The 17,138-nt window shown below is 37.7% G+C and overlaps 2 protein-coding genes across 2 annotated transcripts; one reads left to right on the top strand and one right to left on the bottom strand.

Moving 5' to 3' along the window:
• Positions 1–5,366: 5,366 nt before the first annotated feature.
• On the top strand, positions 5,367–7,020 carry LOC128201677 (gastrula zinc finger protein XlCGF71.1-like). The gene has a single exon (XM_052899357.1). It carries the CDS (start codon positions 5,921–5,923, stop codon positions 6,686–6,688), a length of 768 nt encoding a protein of 255 aa, XP_052755317.1. The 5' UTR covers positions 5,367–5,920; the 3' UTR covers positions 6,689–7,020.
• Positions 7,021–15,935: 8,915 nt separating this feature from the next.
• LOC128201330 (gastrula zinc finger protein XlCGF71.1-like) lies at positions 15,936–16,943 on the bottom strand. The gene has a single exon (XM_052898008.1). The coding sequence runs from the start codon at positions 16,941–16,943 to the stop codon at positions 16,239–16,241; it is 705 nt and encodes a 234-aa protein (XP_052753968.1). The 3' UTR covers positions 15,936–16,238.
• Positions 16,944–17,138: the final 195 nt, after the last annotated feature.

The raw sequence follows: 17,138 nt of genomic DNA, 5'->3' as shown, positions 1-17,138 counted from the left end.
TATAGTTGTGATGTATGTAATAAATGTTTTAACCAAAAATCAATATTACAACAGCATATGTTGATACATACTGGTGATAAGCCATATAGTTGTGATGTATGTAGTAAATGTTTTAACAGAAAGTCAACACTGCAACGGCATTTGTCGAAACACTGATCACGAGCCGTATTAAATGTATAATTCATGTAGGTGTAAGTATTTATAAGACAAGATAATATTCAGAGGTACAAACAGCAATACCTTAAGTAACAAGCATTATGTTTTACATATCACGTGATTATATATATTGTAGAAAGTAGTAATATTATTGTATATAATATGTAGATGTGTGTATACGAGGGGAAATCAAAAAGTTCGCGGAATGAGGGGAAAGAGAGTTGAAATTAAACATGAAACTATTTTTCCTTCTCTATGTATTCTCCCTTAACTTTAATACATTTTTCTGATCTCTCAAATAATAAAATAATCAAAATAAGCCTAAATAGCAGACTTGATTTCTTCATCGTCTATAATTTTTTTCCACGCAGCGCCTTTTTCATTTTTGGGAAGTAGTCGTAGTAACATGACACGTGTGGACGGGAGCGTTGTCGTGCAAAAAAGAGCACATCTTTTGACAACTTTTATCTTCTTTTTTCTTTGATAGCTTCTTCATCAGTCGTCATGATCTTTCTGCGCGGTTGTGTCGCTTTAAATTTCTTCGGAGGAGTTGTACCTTTTTTGTGCTACAATTTTTTTATACAACTTAGAATGGCAAACAAGCTTACGGCCCACCTAATGGAAAGTGGTAACCGTCGCCTATAGACATAAGCAGTACCATGGACATAACGGAGTATACTGTTTCACCCATGATACCTCCCATGCGTTGCCATTCCTGAGGACTCAGATGTTATTCCTCTGTACCCTGTAAATTCACGCCATATCCCACCCTTCAAACCGAAACACAGCCATACAAACACAACTGCTTCACGGTAGAAACACGAATAGGACAAAGATACCCAAGCAATCGACTTTTCAAACAATCCACTTTACAAAGTCTCCCTCTGGTAGACTACATCGACTCTTTCTTCTATTCAGGTTTATCTTCAGTAAGAATCCGGGCCATAACTTCTTCCCTAATTTCTCCACAGAGCTCCGCCGGAGCGGAGGTCATCTTTAATAAACTTTCTTCCTTGTTTGAAAAGACCATGCCACTAATAAACCATGGTTTTACCACGGGCAGAGTCCGCGTAAACTGCTAACAGCTCTTGAGAAATCGTTTGAGCGGATTTTCCTTGCTTGGTTGAACTTAATAACGGCGTGGTGTTCAATTTTCTTCATACTCACTGACTTCTTCCAGATTAACTTGTTTGCAGGTCGATAACTCAAAAGTTAATGATCCGATTTGGTTCAAACTTGGTATATATACTCTTAATGAGGTGCTTAATAAGTGACTACTTGGACGAGTAAACTAATCCCGCCCCCCTAATCTCTCCATTCCGCGAACTTTTTAACCTCCCCTCGTAACGTGACATATTTGTGATCAATGTATTATTGTATAATATGAAAGTAATGGTTTTCCTTATTAATAAGTGGAAATTATTTGTTTTCTCAGGGTGGAAAAGACATTAGCGAGCCACTTTTTGCTAATATTACTTAATGATGCTGTTTCGTTCAGAATTTTACAATTTATTAATTAATCTGTATATTTATTTATTAATAAATGTAATAATTTATAAATAAAAATTTATTTAGACCTCATATTTTTTATTTTTTGAAGAATGTAAACACCAATTTTGTCTTGCATTTGTAACGTTTGTGGCTTATCAAAATCCTATTAAACAGGGGGAAAGGGATTGTTAGTAATGTAACTATGCCATCCACCAAGCGACGAGATGACAGGGACTCTCTTTACCTAATTATAGAATTTCTAATATATAAAATTTTCGTGTCGCGGTGTTTGTTACCAAACTCCTCCGAAACGGCTTTATCGATTTTTATTAAATTTTGTGTGCATATTGGATAGGTCTGAGAATCGGCCAACATCTATTTTTTTATACCCCTCAATGATAAGGGTGACCCACCTCTAAAAAATTGTTTTTAATTTTTTTGACAATTTTTTTTATTTTAATTTTAATATGATTTAGCATTGAAAAATACATACAACTTCAAATTTTCACCCTTTTACGATCATTTTTTAATCGCAATTTTTATATTCCGCTATAGGGTTGCAAGATAGCAATCGAATATAATTTTCATGTATTGTTTATAATTACAATTTGCTTTAATTATATCTTTTTCCTAATTTAAATTAATCATCAACCCTCACCGGTCGATAATTGATCAACTACCAATCGATCAGTTACATTACGGAGTAGGGATGAGGACGAAGCCGGCCTTCTTTCTCTCACTGTCTTTACAATTTTCGTCAATTTTTTTTTGGATTATTTGTCTGGATCATAGCAGTCACTGTTATACGTTATTATATCATTTTAACTTTTCAGTGCAACTCTCATGTTAATTTTATTCTCATAGTGAATTTATTATTATTTTTAAGTTGCTATTTAGTGGTCATTGGTATTATGGACAAGGCATGCCATTGCATTGTCATGAACTTAAATGGGATTAAATGGGATGGGATGGGATGTGTTGCTCATCAGGAAAGTGAAACTAACGGAAATTAAAACACCACCTGAACCATTGCACGGTTTACTTATCGGTACGGATCCAGATTCTATCCTGTGTAAACAATATTGAATAGGAGCTTGCTGTTCACGGGCCAGCGGGACGTCCGCGACTTCACTTTGGCTAGGTCGTCAGCGGAACGGTTGTTGGTAGTGTTATTTTTGAATTCGTTTGTTTATTAACAGTTTGTTATATATAAGTAAAGTTGATTTGGTCAATACGCAGACTTTTAGTTTTCTATAGTTTTCACATTTATTAGTAACGTTATCGAAGCCAGCATTTTGAATGGCAAGTTCAGAAGCGAAAATGTATTGCTACCACGAATCCTTATAATTCCTACAGATGTGCTAATTGAATTCAAACGCATTCAATTCCCAATTAGATTAGCATTCGTAATGACGATCAACAAGTCACAAGGCTAAACGTTGTCTATAGCTTAGATTTGGGTACAACATGCTTTTCCCAAGGACAACTTACATGTGATATGTTTTCGCGTGGGGAAACCATCCAGATTGGTTGTATTGGCTAAAAACGCATTGACCAAAAATATTGTACACTCAATTGCGCTGAGTGATTAATCTTTGTTTATTTTTTATTTGCCATAATTATTAGTAGAAATATATAAAAACTATTATCGATGTATAGATAGCTATCAAGAATTGTAATTTAATATGTGTTAGCAAGTATTTGAAAGCGAATTAAAAATGAACCAGCATGAATGGAAAAGATATACGAGTACAAAGCAAATAAAACAAAAACCTGTAAAAATATATATTATGCTCGTATACTAATATGTGTACAAAGATTATATATTTCTTAGTGTTAGAATTTTGTTTATAACTTTGCTTTTTAGGGTCATGTGCCTCTAAAGGAAAAAACGGAACTCTTTAGGATCACTTTGATGTATATTATACTTAGAAACTCATGGAGGTATCAAGACGAAATTAGTATCATATACTCAGGTCTGCAATCTCTTAAAGCAGTGAAAAAATCAATTTTCTAAATTGACACAATCAAGAGATACGGCCGTTTATGTTCCACTTATATCGCATATTTTGCTATTCGCAAAGAGAAACAAAACCTATAAAATACTTTCCATTGGCCTAGAATAATGAAATTTGGCAATAAGCAATGTCGTATAGCACATGTAAAGGAAAAAAATCGAAAATCATTATCTACATTATTTTAAAACTTCTTTTTCAAAGCATCTCCATTCACTTAATATTTTATTCACTGCCCAAGAGCATATCACCCCACAATGCATAAAATGTGTTTACATTATTTAGACTTCTGTGTATCTCATTATATTTTCAGAAACTTTTAAATAAATTAAGGTTAACATTGCATGTGGATCCCGACGCTAAAAATATTTCTTTACAAGCAGTACCCTTATTACATTGTATAATTTTTCACATATAAATCCACAAACATATGGTATTCCTGAACTTTACCAGACACCTGCTCTATCGCAGCCGTTGTATCAACAATTAGTGATTCTAGATGTATAGTAGAACACTCGCTGGAATGCACATCAGATTGTATTTCGGTTGACAATAAAACCTTTTTAGAATTATTATCATTGACTTGAAATTTATCTTCTTCACAACACCGCGAATATCTAGAGCTTTTATGTTGACTCTTGATAAGTCACATACTGTTGCTGTCACAATCAGCCCTGTCTTTCAACTTTCATGCGATACCCGAAAGATAATATAATTGTAATGTAATGTGTATGTTAGGTACATTAGTTTTATCTGAAAAAGATTAATTATCAATAATTGGATATTATAAAAATCTATATTTCTTTAATTATGAATTTGTCTGAAGGTACTGATTTTCAGAAAAATAAAATGTTACTGGCATTGTTTGTTATTATCCTTTTTTTTTCTTACATCTATCAAAATGAACATAATCCTTTACAACCAACTCAATTTAAAACATGTATTTCGAATATTGTATCCTATGCATGTATATAAAAAAAACTTAAATAGAAGTAAACACACTACTTTGTTTATTGATAAAAATAACCATGTCATTAAAAAAATTATATAAAACTATAGTAATAAACTTATGTAATAGATACCTATTAACTATAAGTTAAAGTAACCATATCGTTCAATATTTGTTTCTCCAGGTTTAGGAATGGATACGACTGACAACTGTATTTTTGTTGTTGATACGAGTCAAATCCATTGTAGTACTACGGTCTAATATCCACCAAAATACCAACAAACGGTTGTCGCGAGTAAGCTCTAGCGTGCAGCTATGATCCGATATACAAAGCACAAATATTTGATATCCAGTACAAAATATAAAAATGAGCAAAATTAGGAAAACATTTTAATAGTATATATATATAAAGTAAAAAAAATATTTGTCTCCACTGACAGCAGGGTGTGGGGTTGCCAGATGATCATGAGCAATTCACTACATTCGAAGAAAATTGGTGGTTTATTAAACAATAACCTATACCAAAATAGTGATGAAATGTTTAAAAAATATAACTATGAATATAAAACACTATTTTATTTTTTATTATTAGTAAAAAAAATTATAAACAATTATAACTTAATATTCGTACTTTCCTTTTAATATATATGTATTTTTAAGTAGCAATACTTAAAAGCAATACTCCTCAACGCATACACAAACCTTTTTTATTGGAAAAAAAATCTGTAGGGTAGATACAAGCTCCTGGTCAAATCACTAACGTACACTTATCTGTACAACAGTCTCCTACCTGTCCTTAGAGCAAAGATTTCGGTTTTAGACATAGTCATAGCCTCTCTAATATTACCACACTGCTGACTTGTTCGAAATATTGTACTGTTTATTCCTTGTGCATTTTATGAGTGTTTTATTTCTTCGACTTGATAATAATAAAGGTAATACCGGCCACTAGAGCGATTCATACTATTTGTAAGCTTAAACCTGCGGCAGTCTATCTATTCTGTTTTATTTTCCTTCTCTGGCAATCGGTTGTTATTTTTACGACCACGTGTGGCTATGTCATGTCCAAGAGACTCGTACTGGAGATGTAGATATCCAGCAAATTTTCAGTGAACACCCTCTTTAGTAAACATGAAGTGACCTCAGACCTGTCGTACAAGGAATGCATGAAGGCCCAATGAACACTTCTAGTTTAGCAGTCTGACTGTAATAGTGAACTGCATCAGTGTGGTTATCATTTAACAGAAAATTACAGCTAAACAAGTCTAAGTATATTCCCATAGTATCCACCGTGCATGTCAGACAAAATATGGCTACGGAAAATACACAAGGTGAGAATTTACATGTCTCGCACGACACCGAACAACAGATGACTCCACACCATAAAGAGCGTCCAGGCTGCAGCACAGTTATGAATACCACACAGGAACCGGTGACTGAACAAGGAGGGACCATATTTGAAACTGCTGGACCTTCCAAACCTAATTCTGAACGAGTTCTGTATAATAAGGATGAGGATAAAGTTCATTCATGTGTGGTATGCAGTAAGACATTCGAGACCTACAATACACTGAAATACCATATGACAGTCCATCCTGAACAGGAAATATTTTTGTCTAATAAAAAGCTATACAGTTGTGATGTATGTAGTAAATGTTTTAAACAAAAATCATCATTGAAAGAGCATTTGCTGGTACATACTGGTGATAAGCCACATAGTTGTGATGTATGTAATAAATGTTTTAATAGAAAATCAACATTGCAACGGCATCTGTTGATACATACTGGCGATAAGCCACATAGTTGTAATGTATGTAGTAAATGTTTTACCAGAAAATCAACACTGAAAGAGCATTTGCTGATACATAGTGGTGAAAAGCCACATAGTTGTCATATATGTAATATGTGTTTTTTAAAAAAACAAAGTTTAACACAGCATTTGTTAACGCATACTGATGATAAGCCATATAGTTGCGATGTATGTAATAAATGTTTTAGAAGAAAATCAACACTAAAAGAGCATTTGCTGATACATACTGGTGACAAGCCACATAGTTGTGATGTATGTAATAAATGATTTTCACAAAAAGGAAGTTAACACAGCATTTGTTTATACATACTGGTGATAAGCCATATAGTTGTGATGTATGTAATAAATGTTTTAGGCATAAATCATATATTGTTTATTAAATCATTTACCAGTTTTAATCTGAGTTATGAACAAGATTTTACAATACAATACAATCATTATTGCGACACCATTTGTTGAAACATACTGCTGATCAGCCATGTTAAATGTATAATTCATGTAGGTGTAAGTATTTATAAGACAAGATAAAGTTTAGAGGTACAAACAGTAACCTTAAGTAGCAAGTTTGACATATCACGTGATTATATATGTTGTGGAAAGCAACATATGTCATTGTACATAATATGTAGATGTGTGTATAACGTAACAAAGTTTTGATCTATTTATTATTATATAATATGAAACTAAAGAATTTGAGTAGAAAAGACGTAACTACCCCTTTTGGCTAATATAACTTAATGATGTCATTTTGTTCAAAATTAAAAAGTCTTGAGATCTGTATAATTATTAATTATTCAATGCAATAATTATTAACGAAATAAAATTCTTTTACTTATTTGGTGTATTATTTTATTTTTGCACATAAACCAATGTAAAAGCTATTTTTATTGCTCATCTGTAACGTATGTGCCATACCATAGTGCCATGAAACAGTGGGTAAAATATTGTTAGTAAAAATAAAGGGGTCTGACATTGCCATTAGGCGTTTTTAAACTTTTACGTGGAACTTCACGATATTCTACTTACTTGGATACCTCTGTCCCACTCATGTTTCAACCGTAAAGCAGTTGTGTTTGCATGGCTGTGTTTTGGTTTGAAGGGTGGGATATAGCGTGAATTTACAGGATACAGAGGAATAATACCTGAGTCCTCAGGAATGGCAACGCATGGGGGGGTATCATGGACGAAACAGTATACTTTGTTATGTCCATGGTACTGTTCATGTCTATAGACAGGCGACGGTTACCACTTTCCATTAGGTGGGCCGTCAGCTTATTTGCCATTCTAAGATGTATAAAAAAAAGGAAATTATGATGAATGATGGATAGACAAAAAAAGGTTTAAGAATTTTTAAAAAAAATATATAAGAAAATTTCTTTCTTCGAAAACTATTATTTTATGAAATAAAAAATCTACGATTTTACCGTCACGATACAATGGGAAAGCAAACAGTATGCATTTGTATGGAGACGCTTTTAAGCATTCTCTACAATTATAACGTGGTCATGCACCATCACAGCACTGTCGTAACACTTGCATGGCAGACCTAGGCTCGCCTACAAGACCATCGCAGCAATTCTACAAGTGCAAGCTATAATTAGACATATGTCGGGCATGACGCCATTCAGGAGAGTCACTCGGACATGTACTTTCGGGTTGTTCAGCTCTTGCCTACACTGAGTACTTGAAAAGCACCCCATCAAGAGTTATCCCTGAAGTACAGTCCTCGAAAGCGACAGCGTCACTCTCTACTGGGACCGAGTCATCATCACGGATATGATAGTTCCTGCGAATAAACCTAATATCGTGGTGATGGATTGAACACTCTTGAGGGTGTTTTTGGTGGATGTCAATATACCGCATGACGAGAACCTCGTGAAAGCCTAAACCGAGAAAGAGTTCTATCAGTGTACGGTCTTATCCCAAGCAGTCTGAAACAATATCTCAGACGGTTGGGATTCTGTTTTTAGGGGATTCCGTTTGGGATTTAGTTTGCCACCTCCTCTCCTTAAGAGGGTCGATGTGAATTTTGTAAATAATAATAATAATATTTTTATTTGAAATGATTTTGAGTAGGTATAAAATATTAGATCTTATAAGTTAAAAATACCTTCCACTATCCACTTAGGTCAAGCGTGCTAACTAAAGTTACAATAATTAATAAACGATATAATAAAGCTATGAGAATTATCGATGATCCTAGGCTTACAAACGGTAACGAACCCTTAAGTCTTAAGGAGAAATTTTGCCTCACTCTGCATGTTCTACTACTTGTACAATGGAATGTGCTCAGAGGAAATGTTCAATATGATTAGGCATCATTTACTCACATCATCATCATTCACAACATCGGCCACTTTCTTCCATCGTACAGCTCGCCATCGACAAGGAGTTTACTTTCATACATAGTGGTGATATGATGACCTGTTTGTTGGTGTTTTGGTGGATATTAGATCATAGTAATTATATTAGATATTAGTAGAAATGACAAGAGATTGGCTAGTTTGCGTTCGGGAACTCGAGTTTTCTGGTCTCTTGCCAAAGCTGCACAAGGAAATTTCTGTAAGTCATCTTTTTCACCATTGCGTAGGGAAGATGACTCGTTGGCTCTGAACGCTAAAGAAAAGGCCGATCTTCTTGGATCCATCTTTGCGTCAAACTCGACATTGGATGATGGGGAGAAACCACCACCGACCATCCCGTGTTGTAGAAGCTCTATGCCTGACATTAAATTCACGCATAGCTCAGTGCGTAGAGCACTTTTCTCCCTTAAAATCCATAAGTCGAGTGGGCCCTATGGTATTCCTCCAGTTGTGCTTAGGACGTGCGCACCAGAGTTGGCTCCGGTTCTTACGCGTCTTTTTTGGCTTTGCTACTCATCGGGCATAGTCCCAAATTTTTGGAAGACTGCTCTAGTACATCCGATCCCTAAAAAGGAAGATCGCTCAGATCCAGATAACTACAGGCCCATAGCTATCACTTACTTATTCTCGAAGGTTATGGAATCTATCATTAACCGTCAACTGTTCCGGTATCTAGAAAAGCACCAGCGACCTGTGAGCCTGTGAGCGCCAGTACGGCTTTCGACAGGGACGTTCGGCCGGTGATGTTTTAGCTTACTTGACGCACCGATGGGCAGTGGCAATCGAGAGTAAGGGAGAGGCCTTAGTTGTTAGTCTGGATATTGCGAAAGCCTTTGATCGGGTGTGGCATAGAACGCTGCTTTCAAAGCTATCTTCATTTGGGTTGCCTGCAAGACTGTGCACTTGGGTCGCCAGCTTTCTCAAGGAACGTAGCATTAAGGTCGTAATCGACGGAGCATGCTCTGATTTAAAACCTGTGAATGCTGGTGTCCCGCAAGGCTGTGTACTATCTCCGACTCTGTTTCTTCTGCATATCAATGATATGTTACAGATCAGTGATATTCATCGCTATGCAATTTGAACGCATTGCGGTCATGCAAAGATCTCGCGGGCACATACTGATTAGTGCCGGAACAGACTTGTGTTTGAAATCGAAACATCACTCCATCAAATTTCGATCTGGGGTAAACAAAATCTTGTCCAATTTAACCCTAAGAAGACACAAGTCTGCGCGTTCACCGCATAAAAGACGCCGTTTGTCGTATCTCCTCACTTTCAGGGCACTTCCCTTGATAAAAAGTCGAGTCTAAGAATTCTGGGCGTTGATATATCTTGCGACGTCCAGTTTTGCGGTCATCTGGAGGAGAAGGCTATAAGATAGCTTCCAAAAAGTTAGGAGTGCTCAATAGGGTGAGACGGTATTTCATGCCAGAACACCGTCTGAAATTATATAAAGCTCAAGTCAGGCCGCATATGGAATACTGTTCTCACCTATGGGCAGGAGCGCCACAGTACCAACTCCTTCCGTTAGACCGCATTCAAAGTCGGGCGGCTCGAATTATTCATAGTCAACGCCTTACTGTCCGACTTGACCCACTGAAACTGCGCAGAGATGTTGCATCTCTGTGCATCTACTACCGAATTTATCATGGGGAGTGTTCTGAGGAATTGTTCGGATTGATACCTGCTGCTGATTTTCACCACCGTACAACCCGCCACAAACTAAAGTTTCATCCCAAACATCTGGACGAGTAAGTGTCAAGTGTCTAGTGCCTGAGTATCTAGTGTCTAGTTTCTAGTGCCTAGTGTCCGAGTGTCTAGTGCCTGAGTATCTAGTGTCTAGTGTCTAGTGTATAGTGTCTAGTGTCTAGTGTCTAGTGTCTAGTGTCTAGTGTCTAGTGTCTAGTGTCTAGTGTCTGAGTGTCCAGTATCTAGTGTCTAGTGTCTAGTGTCTGAGTATCTAGTGTCTAGTGTCTGAGTATCTAGTGTCTAGTGTCTAGTGTTTAGTGTTTAGTGTCTAGTGTATAGTGTCTAGTGTCTAGTGTCTAGTGTCTGAGTGTCCAGTATCTAGTGTCTAGTGTCTAGTGTCTGAGTGTCAAATGTCTAGTGTCTGTGTGTCTAGTGTCTAGTGTCTAGTGTCTAGTGTCTAGTGTCTAGTGTCTAGTGTCTGAGTGTCTAGTGTCTGTGTGTCTGAGTGTCTAGTGTCTGAGTGTCTAGTGCCTGAGTTTCTAGTGTCTGAGTGTCTAGTGTATGAGTGTCTGAGTGTCAAGTGTCTAGTGCCTAGTGTCTGAGTGTCTAGTGTCTGAGTATCTAGTGTCTAGTGTCTAGTGTATAGTGTCTAGTGTCTAGTGTCTAGTGTCTGAGTGTCAAGTGTCTAGTATCTGAGTGTCTAGTGTCTGAGTGTCTAGTGTATAGTGTCTAGTGTCTAGTGTCTGAGTGTCAAGTGTCTAGTATCTGAGTGTCTAGTGTCTGAGTGTCTAGTGTCTGAGTGTCTAGTGTTTAGTGTCTAGTGTCTAGTGTCTAGTGTCTGAGTGTCCAGTATCTAGTGTCTAGTGTCTAGTGCCTGAGTGTCTAGTGTCTAGTGTCTGAGTGTCCAGTATCTAGTGTCTAGTGTCTGAGTGTCAAGTGTCTAGTATCTGAGTGTCTAGTGTCTGAGTGTCTAGTGTCTGAGTGTCTAGTGTCTGAGTGTCCAGTGTCTAGTGTCTGTGTGTCTAGTGGCTAGTGTCTGAGTGTCTAGTGTCTGAGTGTCTAGTATCTGAGTGTCTAGTGTATGAGTGTCTGAGTGTCTAGTGTCTGTGTGTCTGAGTGTCTAGTGTCTGAGTGTCTAGTGCCTGAGTTTCTAGTGTCTGAGTGTCTAGTGTATGAGTGTCTGAGTGTCAAGTGTCTAGTGCCTAGTGTCTGAGTGTCTAGTGTCTGAGTATCTAGTGTCTAGTGTCTAGTGTATAGTGTCTAGTGTCTAGTGTCTAGTGTCTAGTGTCTAGTGTCTAGTGTCTAGTGTCTAGTGTCTAGTGTCTGAGTGTCTAGTGTCTGAGTGTCAAGTGTCTAGTGTCTGTGTGTCTAGTGGCTAGTGTCTGAGTGTCTAGTGTCTGAGTGTCTAGTATCTGAGTGTCTAGTGTATGAGTGTCTGAGTGTCTAGTGTCTGTGTGTCTGAGTTTCTAGTGTCTGAGTGTCTAGTGTATGAGTGTCTGAGTGTCAAGTGTCTAGTGCCTAGTGTCTGAGTGTCTAGTGTCTGAGTATCTAGTGTCTAGTGTCTAGTGTATAGTGTCTAGTGTCTAGTGTCTGAGTGTCAAGTGTCTAGTATCTGAGTGTCTAGTGTCTGAGTGTCTAGTGTCTGAGTGTCTAGTGTTTAGTGTCTAGTGTCTAGTGTCTAGTGTCTAGTGTCTGAGTGTCCAGTATCTAGTGTCTAGTGTCTAGTGCCTGAGTGTCTAGTGTCTAGTGTCTGAGTGTCCAGTATCTAGTGTCTAGTGTCTGAGTGTCAAGTGTCTAGTATCTGAGTGTCTAGTGTCTGAGTGTCTAGTGTCTGAGTGTCTAGTGTCTGAGTGTCCAGTGTCTAGTGTCTGTGTGTCTAGTGGCTAGTGTCTGAGTGTCTAGTGTCTGAGTGTCTAGTATCTGAGTGTCTAGTGTATGAGTGTCTGAGTGTCTAGTGTCTGTGTGTCTGAGTGTCTAGTGTCTGAGTGTCTAGTGCCTGAGTTTCTAGTGTCTGAGTGTCTAGTGTATGAGTGTCTGAGTGTCAAGTGTCTAGTGCCTAGTGTCTGAGTGTCTAGTGTCTGAGTATCTAGTGTCTAGTGTCTAGTGTATAGTGTCTAGTGTCTAGTGTCTAGTGTCTAGTGTCTAGTGTCTAGTGTCTAGTGTCTAGTGTCTAGTGTCTGAGTGCCTAGTGTCTGAGTGTCAAGTGTCTAGTGTCTGTGTGTCTAGTGGCTAGTGTCTGAGTGTCTAGTGTCTGAGTGTCTAGTATCTGAGTGTCTAGTGTATGAGTGTCTGAGTGTCTAGTGTCTGTGTGTCTGAGTTTCTAGTGTCTGAGTGTCTAGTGTATGAGTGTCTGAGTGTCAAGTGTCTAGTGCCTAGTGTCTGAGTGTCTAGTGTCTGAGTATCTAGTGTCTAGTGTCTAGTGTATAGTGTCTAGTGTCTAGTGTCTGAGTGTCAAGTGTCTAGTATCTGAGTGTCTAGTGTCTGAGTGTCTAGTGTCTGAGTGTCAAGCGTCTAGTGTCTGAGTGTCCAGTGTCTAGTGTCTGTGTGTCTAGTGGCTAGTGTTTGAGTGTCTAGTGTCTGAGTGTCTAGTATCTGAGTGTCTAGTGTATGAGTGTCTGAGTGTCTAGTGTCTGTGTGTCTGAGTGTCTAGTGTCTGAGTGTATAGTGTCTAGTGTCTAGTGTCTAGTGTCTAGTGTCTAGTGTCTAGTGTCTAGTGTCTAGTGTCTAGTGTCTGAGTGTCTAGTGTCTGAGTATCTAGTGTCTAGTGTCTAGTGTATAGTGTCTAGTGTCTAGTGTCTGAGTGTCAAGTGTCTAGTATCTGAGTGTCTAGTGTCTGAGTGTCTAGTGTCTGAGTGTCTAGTGTCTGAGTGTCTAGTGTCTGAGTGTCTAGTGTCTGAGTGTCTAGTGTTTAGTGTCTAGTGTCTGAGTGTCCAGTATCTAGTGTCTAGTGTCTAGTGCCTGAGTGTCTAGTGTCTGAGTGTCTGAGTGTCCAGTATCTAGTGTCTAGTGTCTAGTGTCTGAGTGTCTAGTGTCTGAGTGTCAAGTGTCTAGTGTCTGAGTGACCAGTGTCTAGTGTCTGTGTGTCTAGTGGCTAGTGTCTGAGTGTCTAGTGTCTGAGTGTCTAGTGTCTGAGTGTCTAGTGTCTGAGTGTCTAGTGTCTGAGTGTCTAGTGTTTAGTGTCTAGTGTCTAGTGCCTGAGTGTCTAGTGTCTGAGTGTCTGAGTGTCCAGTATCTAGTGTCTAGTGTCTAGTGTCTGAGTGTCTAGTGTCTGAGTGTCAAGTGTCTAGTGTCTGAGTGTCCAGTGTCTAGTGTCTGTGTGTCTAGTGGCTAGTGTTTGAGTGTCTAGTGTCTGAGTGTCTAGTGTCTGAGTGTCTAGTGTCTGTGTGTCTGAGTGTCTAGTGTCTGAGTGTCTAGTGCCTGAGTTTCTAGTGTCTGAGTGTCTAGTGTCTGAGTGTCTAGTGTCTGAGTGTCTAGTGTTTAGTGTCTAGTGTCTGAGTGTCCAGTATCTAGTGTCTAGTGTCTAGTGCCTGAGTGTCTAGTGTCTGAGTGTCTGAGTGTCCAGTATCTAGTGTCTAGTGTCTAGTGTCTGAGTGTCTAGTGTCTGAGTGTCAAGTGTCTAGTGTCTGAGTGACCAGTGTCTAGTGTCTGTGTGTCTAGTGGCTAGTGTCTGAGTGTCTAGTGTCTGAGTGTCTAGTGTCTGAGTGTCTAGTGTCTGAGTGTCTAGTGTCTGAGTGTCTAGTGTTTAGTGTCTAGTGTCTAGTGCCTGAGTGTCTAGTGTCTGAGTGTCTGAGTGTCCAGTATCTAGTGTCTAGTGTCTAGTGTCTAGTGTCTAGTGTCTGAGTGTCTAGTGTCTGAGTGTCAAGTGTCTAGTGTCTGAGTGTCCAGTGTCTAGTGTCTGTGTGTCTAGTGGCTAGTGTTTGAGTGTCTAGTGTCTGAGTGTCTAGTGTCTGAGTGTCTAGTGTCTGTGTGTCTGAGTGTCTAGTGTCTGAGTGTCTAGTGCCTGAGTTTCTAGTGTCTGAGTGTCTAGTGTATGAGTGTCTGAGTGTCAAGTGTCTAGTGCCTAGTGTCTGAGTGTCTAGTGTCTGAGTATCTAGTGTCTAGTGTCTAGTGTATAGTGTCTAGTGTCTAGTGTCTGAGTGTCAAGTGTCTAGTATCTGAGTGTCTAGTGTCTGAGTGTCTAGTGTCTGAGTGTCTAGTGTCTGAGTGTCTAGTGTCTGAGTGTCTAGTGTCTGAGTGTCTAGTGTCTGAGTGTCTAGTGTTTAGTGTCTAGTGTCTGAGTGTCCAGTATCTAGTGTCTAGTGTCTAGTGCCTGAGTGTCTAGTGTCTGAGTGTCTGAGTGTCCAGTATCTAGTGTCTAGTGTCTAGTGTCTGAGTGTCTAGTGTCTGAGTGTCAAGTGTCTAGTGTCTGAGTGACCAGTGTCTAGTGTCTGTGTGTCTAGTGGCTAGTGTCTGAGTGTCTAGTGTCTGAGTGTCTAGTGTCTGAGTGTCTAGTGCCTGAGTTTCTAGTGTCTGAGTGTCTAGTGTATGAGTGTCTGAGTGTCAAGTGTCTAGTGCCTAGTGTCTGAGTGTCTAGTGTCTGAGTATCTAGTGTCTAGTGTCTAGTGTCTAGTGTCTAGTGTCTAGTGTCTAGTGTCTAGTGTCTAGTGTCTAGTGTCTAGTGTCTAGTGTCTAGTGTCTAGTGTCTAGTGTCTAGTGTCTAGTGTCTTGTTTTGTTAGTGGATCTTCTACCGTGTGTTTTTCAAGGCACTTTCTTCCACGCACAACCATTCTTTGGAATCAACTTCCAGCAGCAGTATTTCCGAACCGATACGACAATATAACCTTCAACAAAAGAGTAAATTCCTTTTTAAAAGGCCAGCAGCACACCTGCAATGCCGCTGGTGCCGTGAGTGATCATGGGCGGCGGCAGTCACTTACCATCAGGTGAGCCGCATGTTCGTTTGCCCCCTGCGTTGTAAAAAAAAACAACAAAATGTACTATACAGTTATCAACCATATCCATTCCTAAACTTGGAAAAACAAATATTGGGCGGTATTGTCATTTTAGCGTATAATTGATGGGTAATTATTACATAAATTTAAATTTTTAGACAAAGTATTGTGTTTATTTCTATTTAAGGTATTTTACGTAGTCGCATAGGATACGATAATCGAAATACATGTTTTAAATTGAGTTGGTTGTAAAGGATTATGTTCACGTTGACAGGTGTGAGAAAAAAAAAAATGGAAGCAGTCAATAACATTTTATTTTTCTGGGAAATCAGTAATTTTAGTCAAATTAGCTGCCATAATTAAGGAAGTATGAATTTTTTGTAATATCTGGTAGAAAAAGGCACATTTCATACTTTATTCATATAATTAAAACAATAATAAATTTTCTTAGTTACCAGGACTCACATACATTGTTATATTAATAATCACAATATAATTAAAAAAATCAAAGTAAAATTATTTTCCACGTTCATTCTCAATTGCCTCATCTTCAGTATTTTCATACTCATTTCATAAATATTTTTGTTAAATTTCTTCATGTCTCTTTCCGTGGCGTCACATGAGTAGCAATCGTTTATTTGGAAATTAGTATGTAATACTTCTTTAATAGTCGATATTCTGTTGCGTAATTTGATTTTCGTAATATTTATAGCTGAAAATAAACTTTCCACGGTGGCACTGCTATGTGGTAGGCACAAAAAAAATCTGTCGCTGTTTGTACCTCTGAACTTTATCTTCTCTTATAAATACTAACATCTACATGAATTATACGTTTAATAAGGCTTGTCATCAGTATGTTTCGACAAATGCCGTTGCAATGTTGATTTTTGCCTACAAAATTTATTACATACATCACAACTATATGGCTTATCACCTGTATGTATCAACATATGTCGTTGCAATGTTGATTTTTGGTTAAAACATTTACTACATACATTACAACTATATGGCTTCTTACCAGTATGTATCAGAAAATGCTGTTGCAATGTTGATTTTAGTTTAAAACATTTACTACATACATCACAACTATATGGTTTGTCATCTGTATGTATCAATATATGCCGTTGCAATGTTGATTTTAGTTTAAAACATTTACTACATACATCACAACTATATGGCTTATTACCTGTATGTATCAACATATGTCGTTGCAATGTAAATTTTTGGTTGACACATTTACTACATACATTACAACTATATGGCTTCTTACCAGTATGTATCAGAAAATGCTGTTGCAATGTTGATTTTAGTTTAAAACATTTACTACATTTATTACAACCATATGGCTTCTCACCAGTATGTATCAGAAAATGCTGTTGCAATGTTGATTTTAGTTTAAAACATTTACTACATTTATTACAACCATATGGCTTCTCATCAGTATGTATCAGAAAATGCTGTTGCAATGTTGATTTTAGTTTAAAACATTTACTACATACATCACAACTATATGGTTTGTCATCTGTATGTATCAACATATGCCGTTGCAATGTTGATTTTAGTTTAAAACATTTATTACATACATCACAACTATATGGCTTATCACCAGTATGTATTAAATAATGTTGTGTTAAATGTGCCTTTTGACTAAAACATTTACTACAAATATCACAACTATATGGCTTATCACCAGTATGTATCAACATATGTCGTTGCAATGTTGATTTTTTGTT

This window comes from Galleria mellonella, unplaced genomic scaffold, assembly GCF_026898425.1.
Source record: "Galleria mellonella isolate WM207_F2 unplaced genomic scaffold, CSIRO_AGI_GalMel_v1 utg121, whole genome shotgun sequence".
NCBI classification, from domain to species: Eukaryota; Metazoa; Arthropoda; class Insecta; order Lepidoptera; family Pyralidae; genus Galleria; species Galleria mellonella.
The sequence above is the reverse complement of the archived record's forward strand: the minus strand, read 5'-3'. Positions and strand labels throughout refer to the sequence as shown.

Bases quoted from the DNA above. Each gene is read 5' to 3' on its own strand.
- LOC128201677 (XM_052899357.1), top strand. From the start codon at position 5,921: ATGGCTACGGAAAATACACAAGGTGAGAATTTACATGTCTCGCACGAC.
- LOC128201330 (XM_052898008.1), bottom strand. From the start codon at position 16,943: ATGTTGATACATACAGATGACAAACCATATAGTTGTGATGTATGTAGT.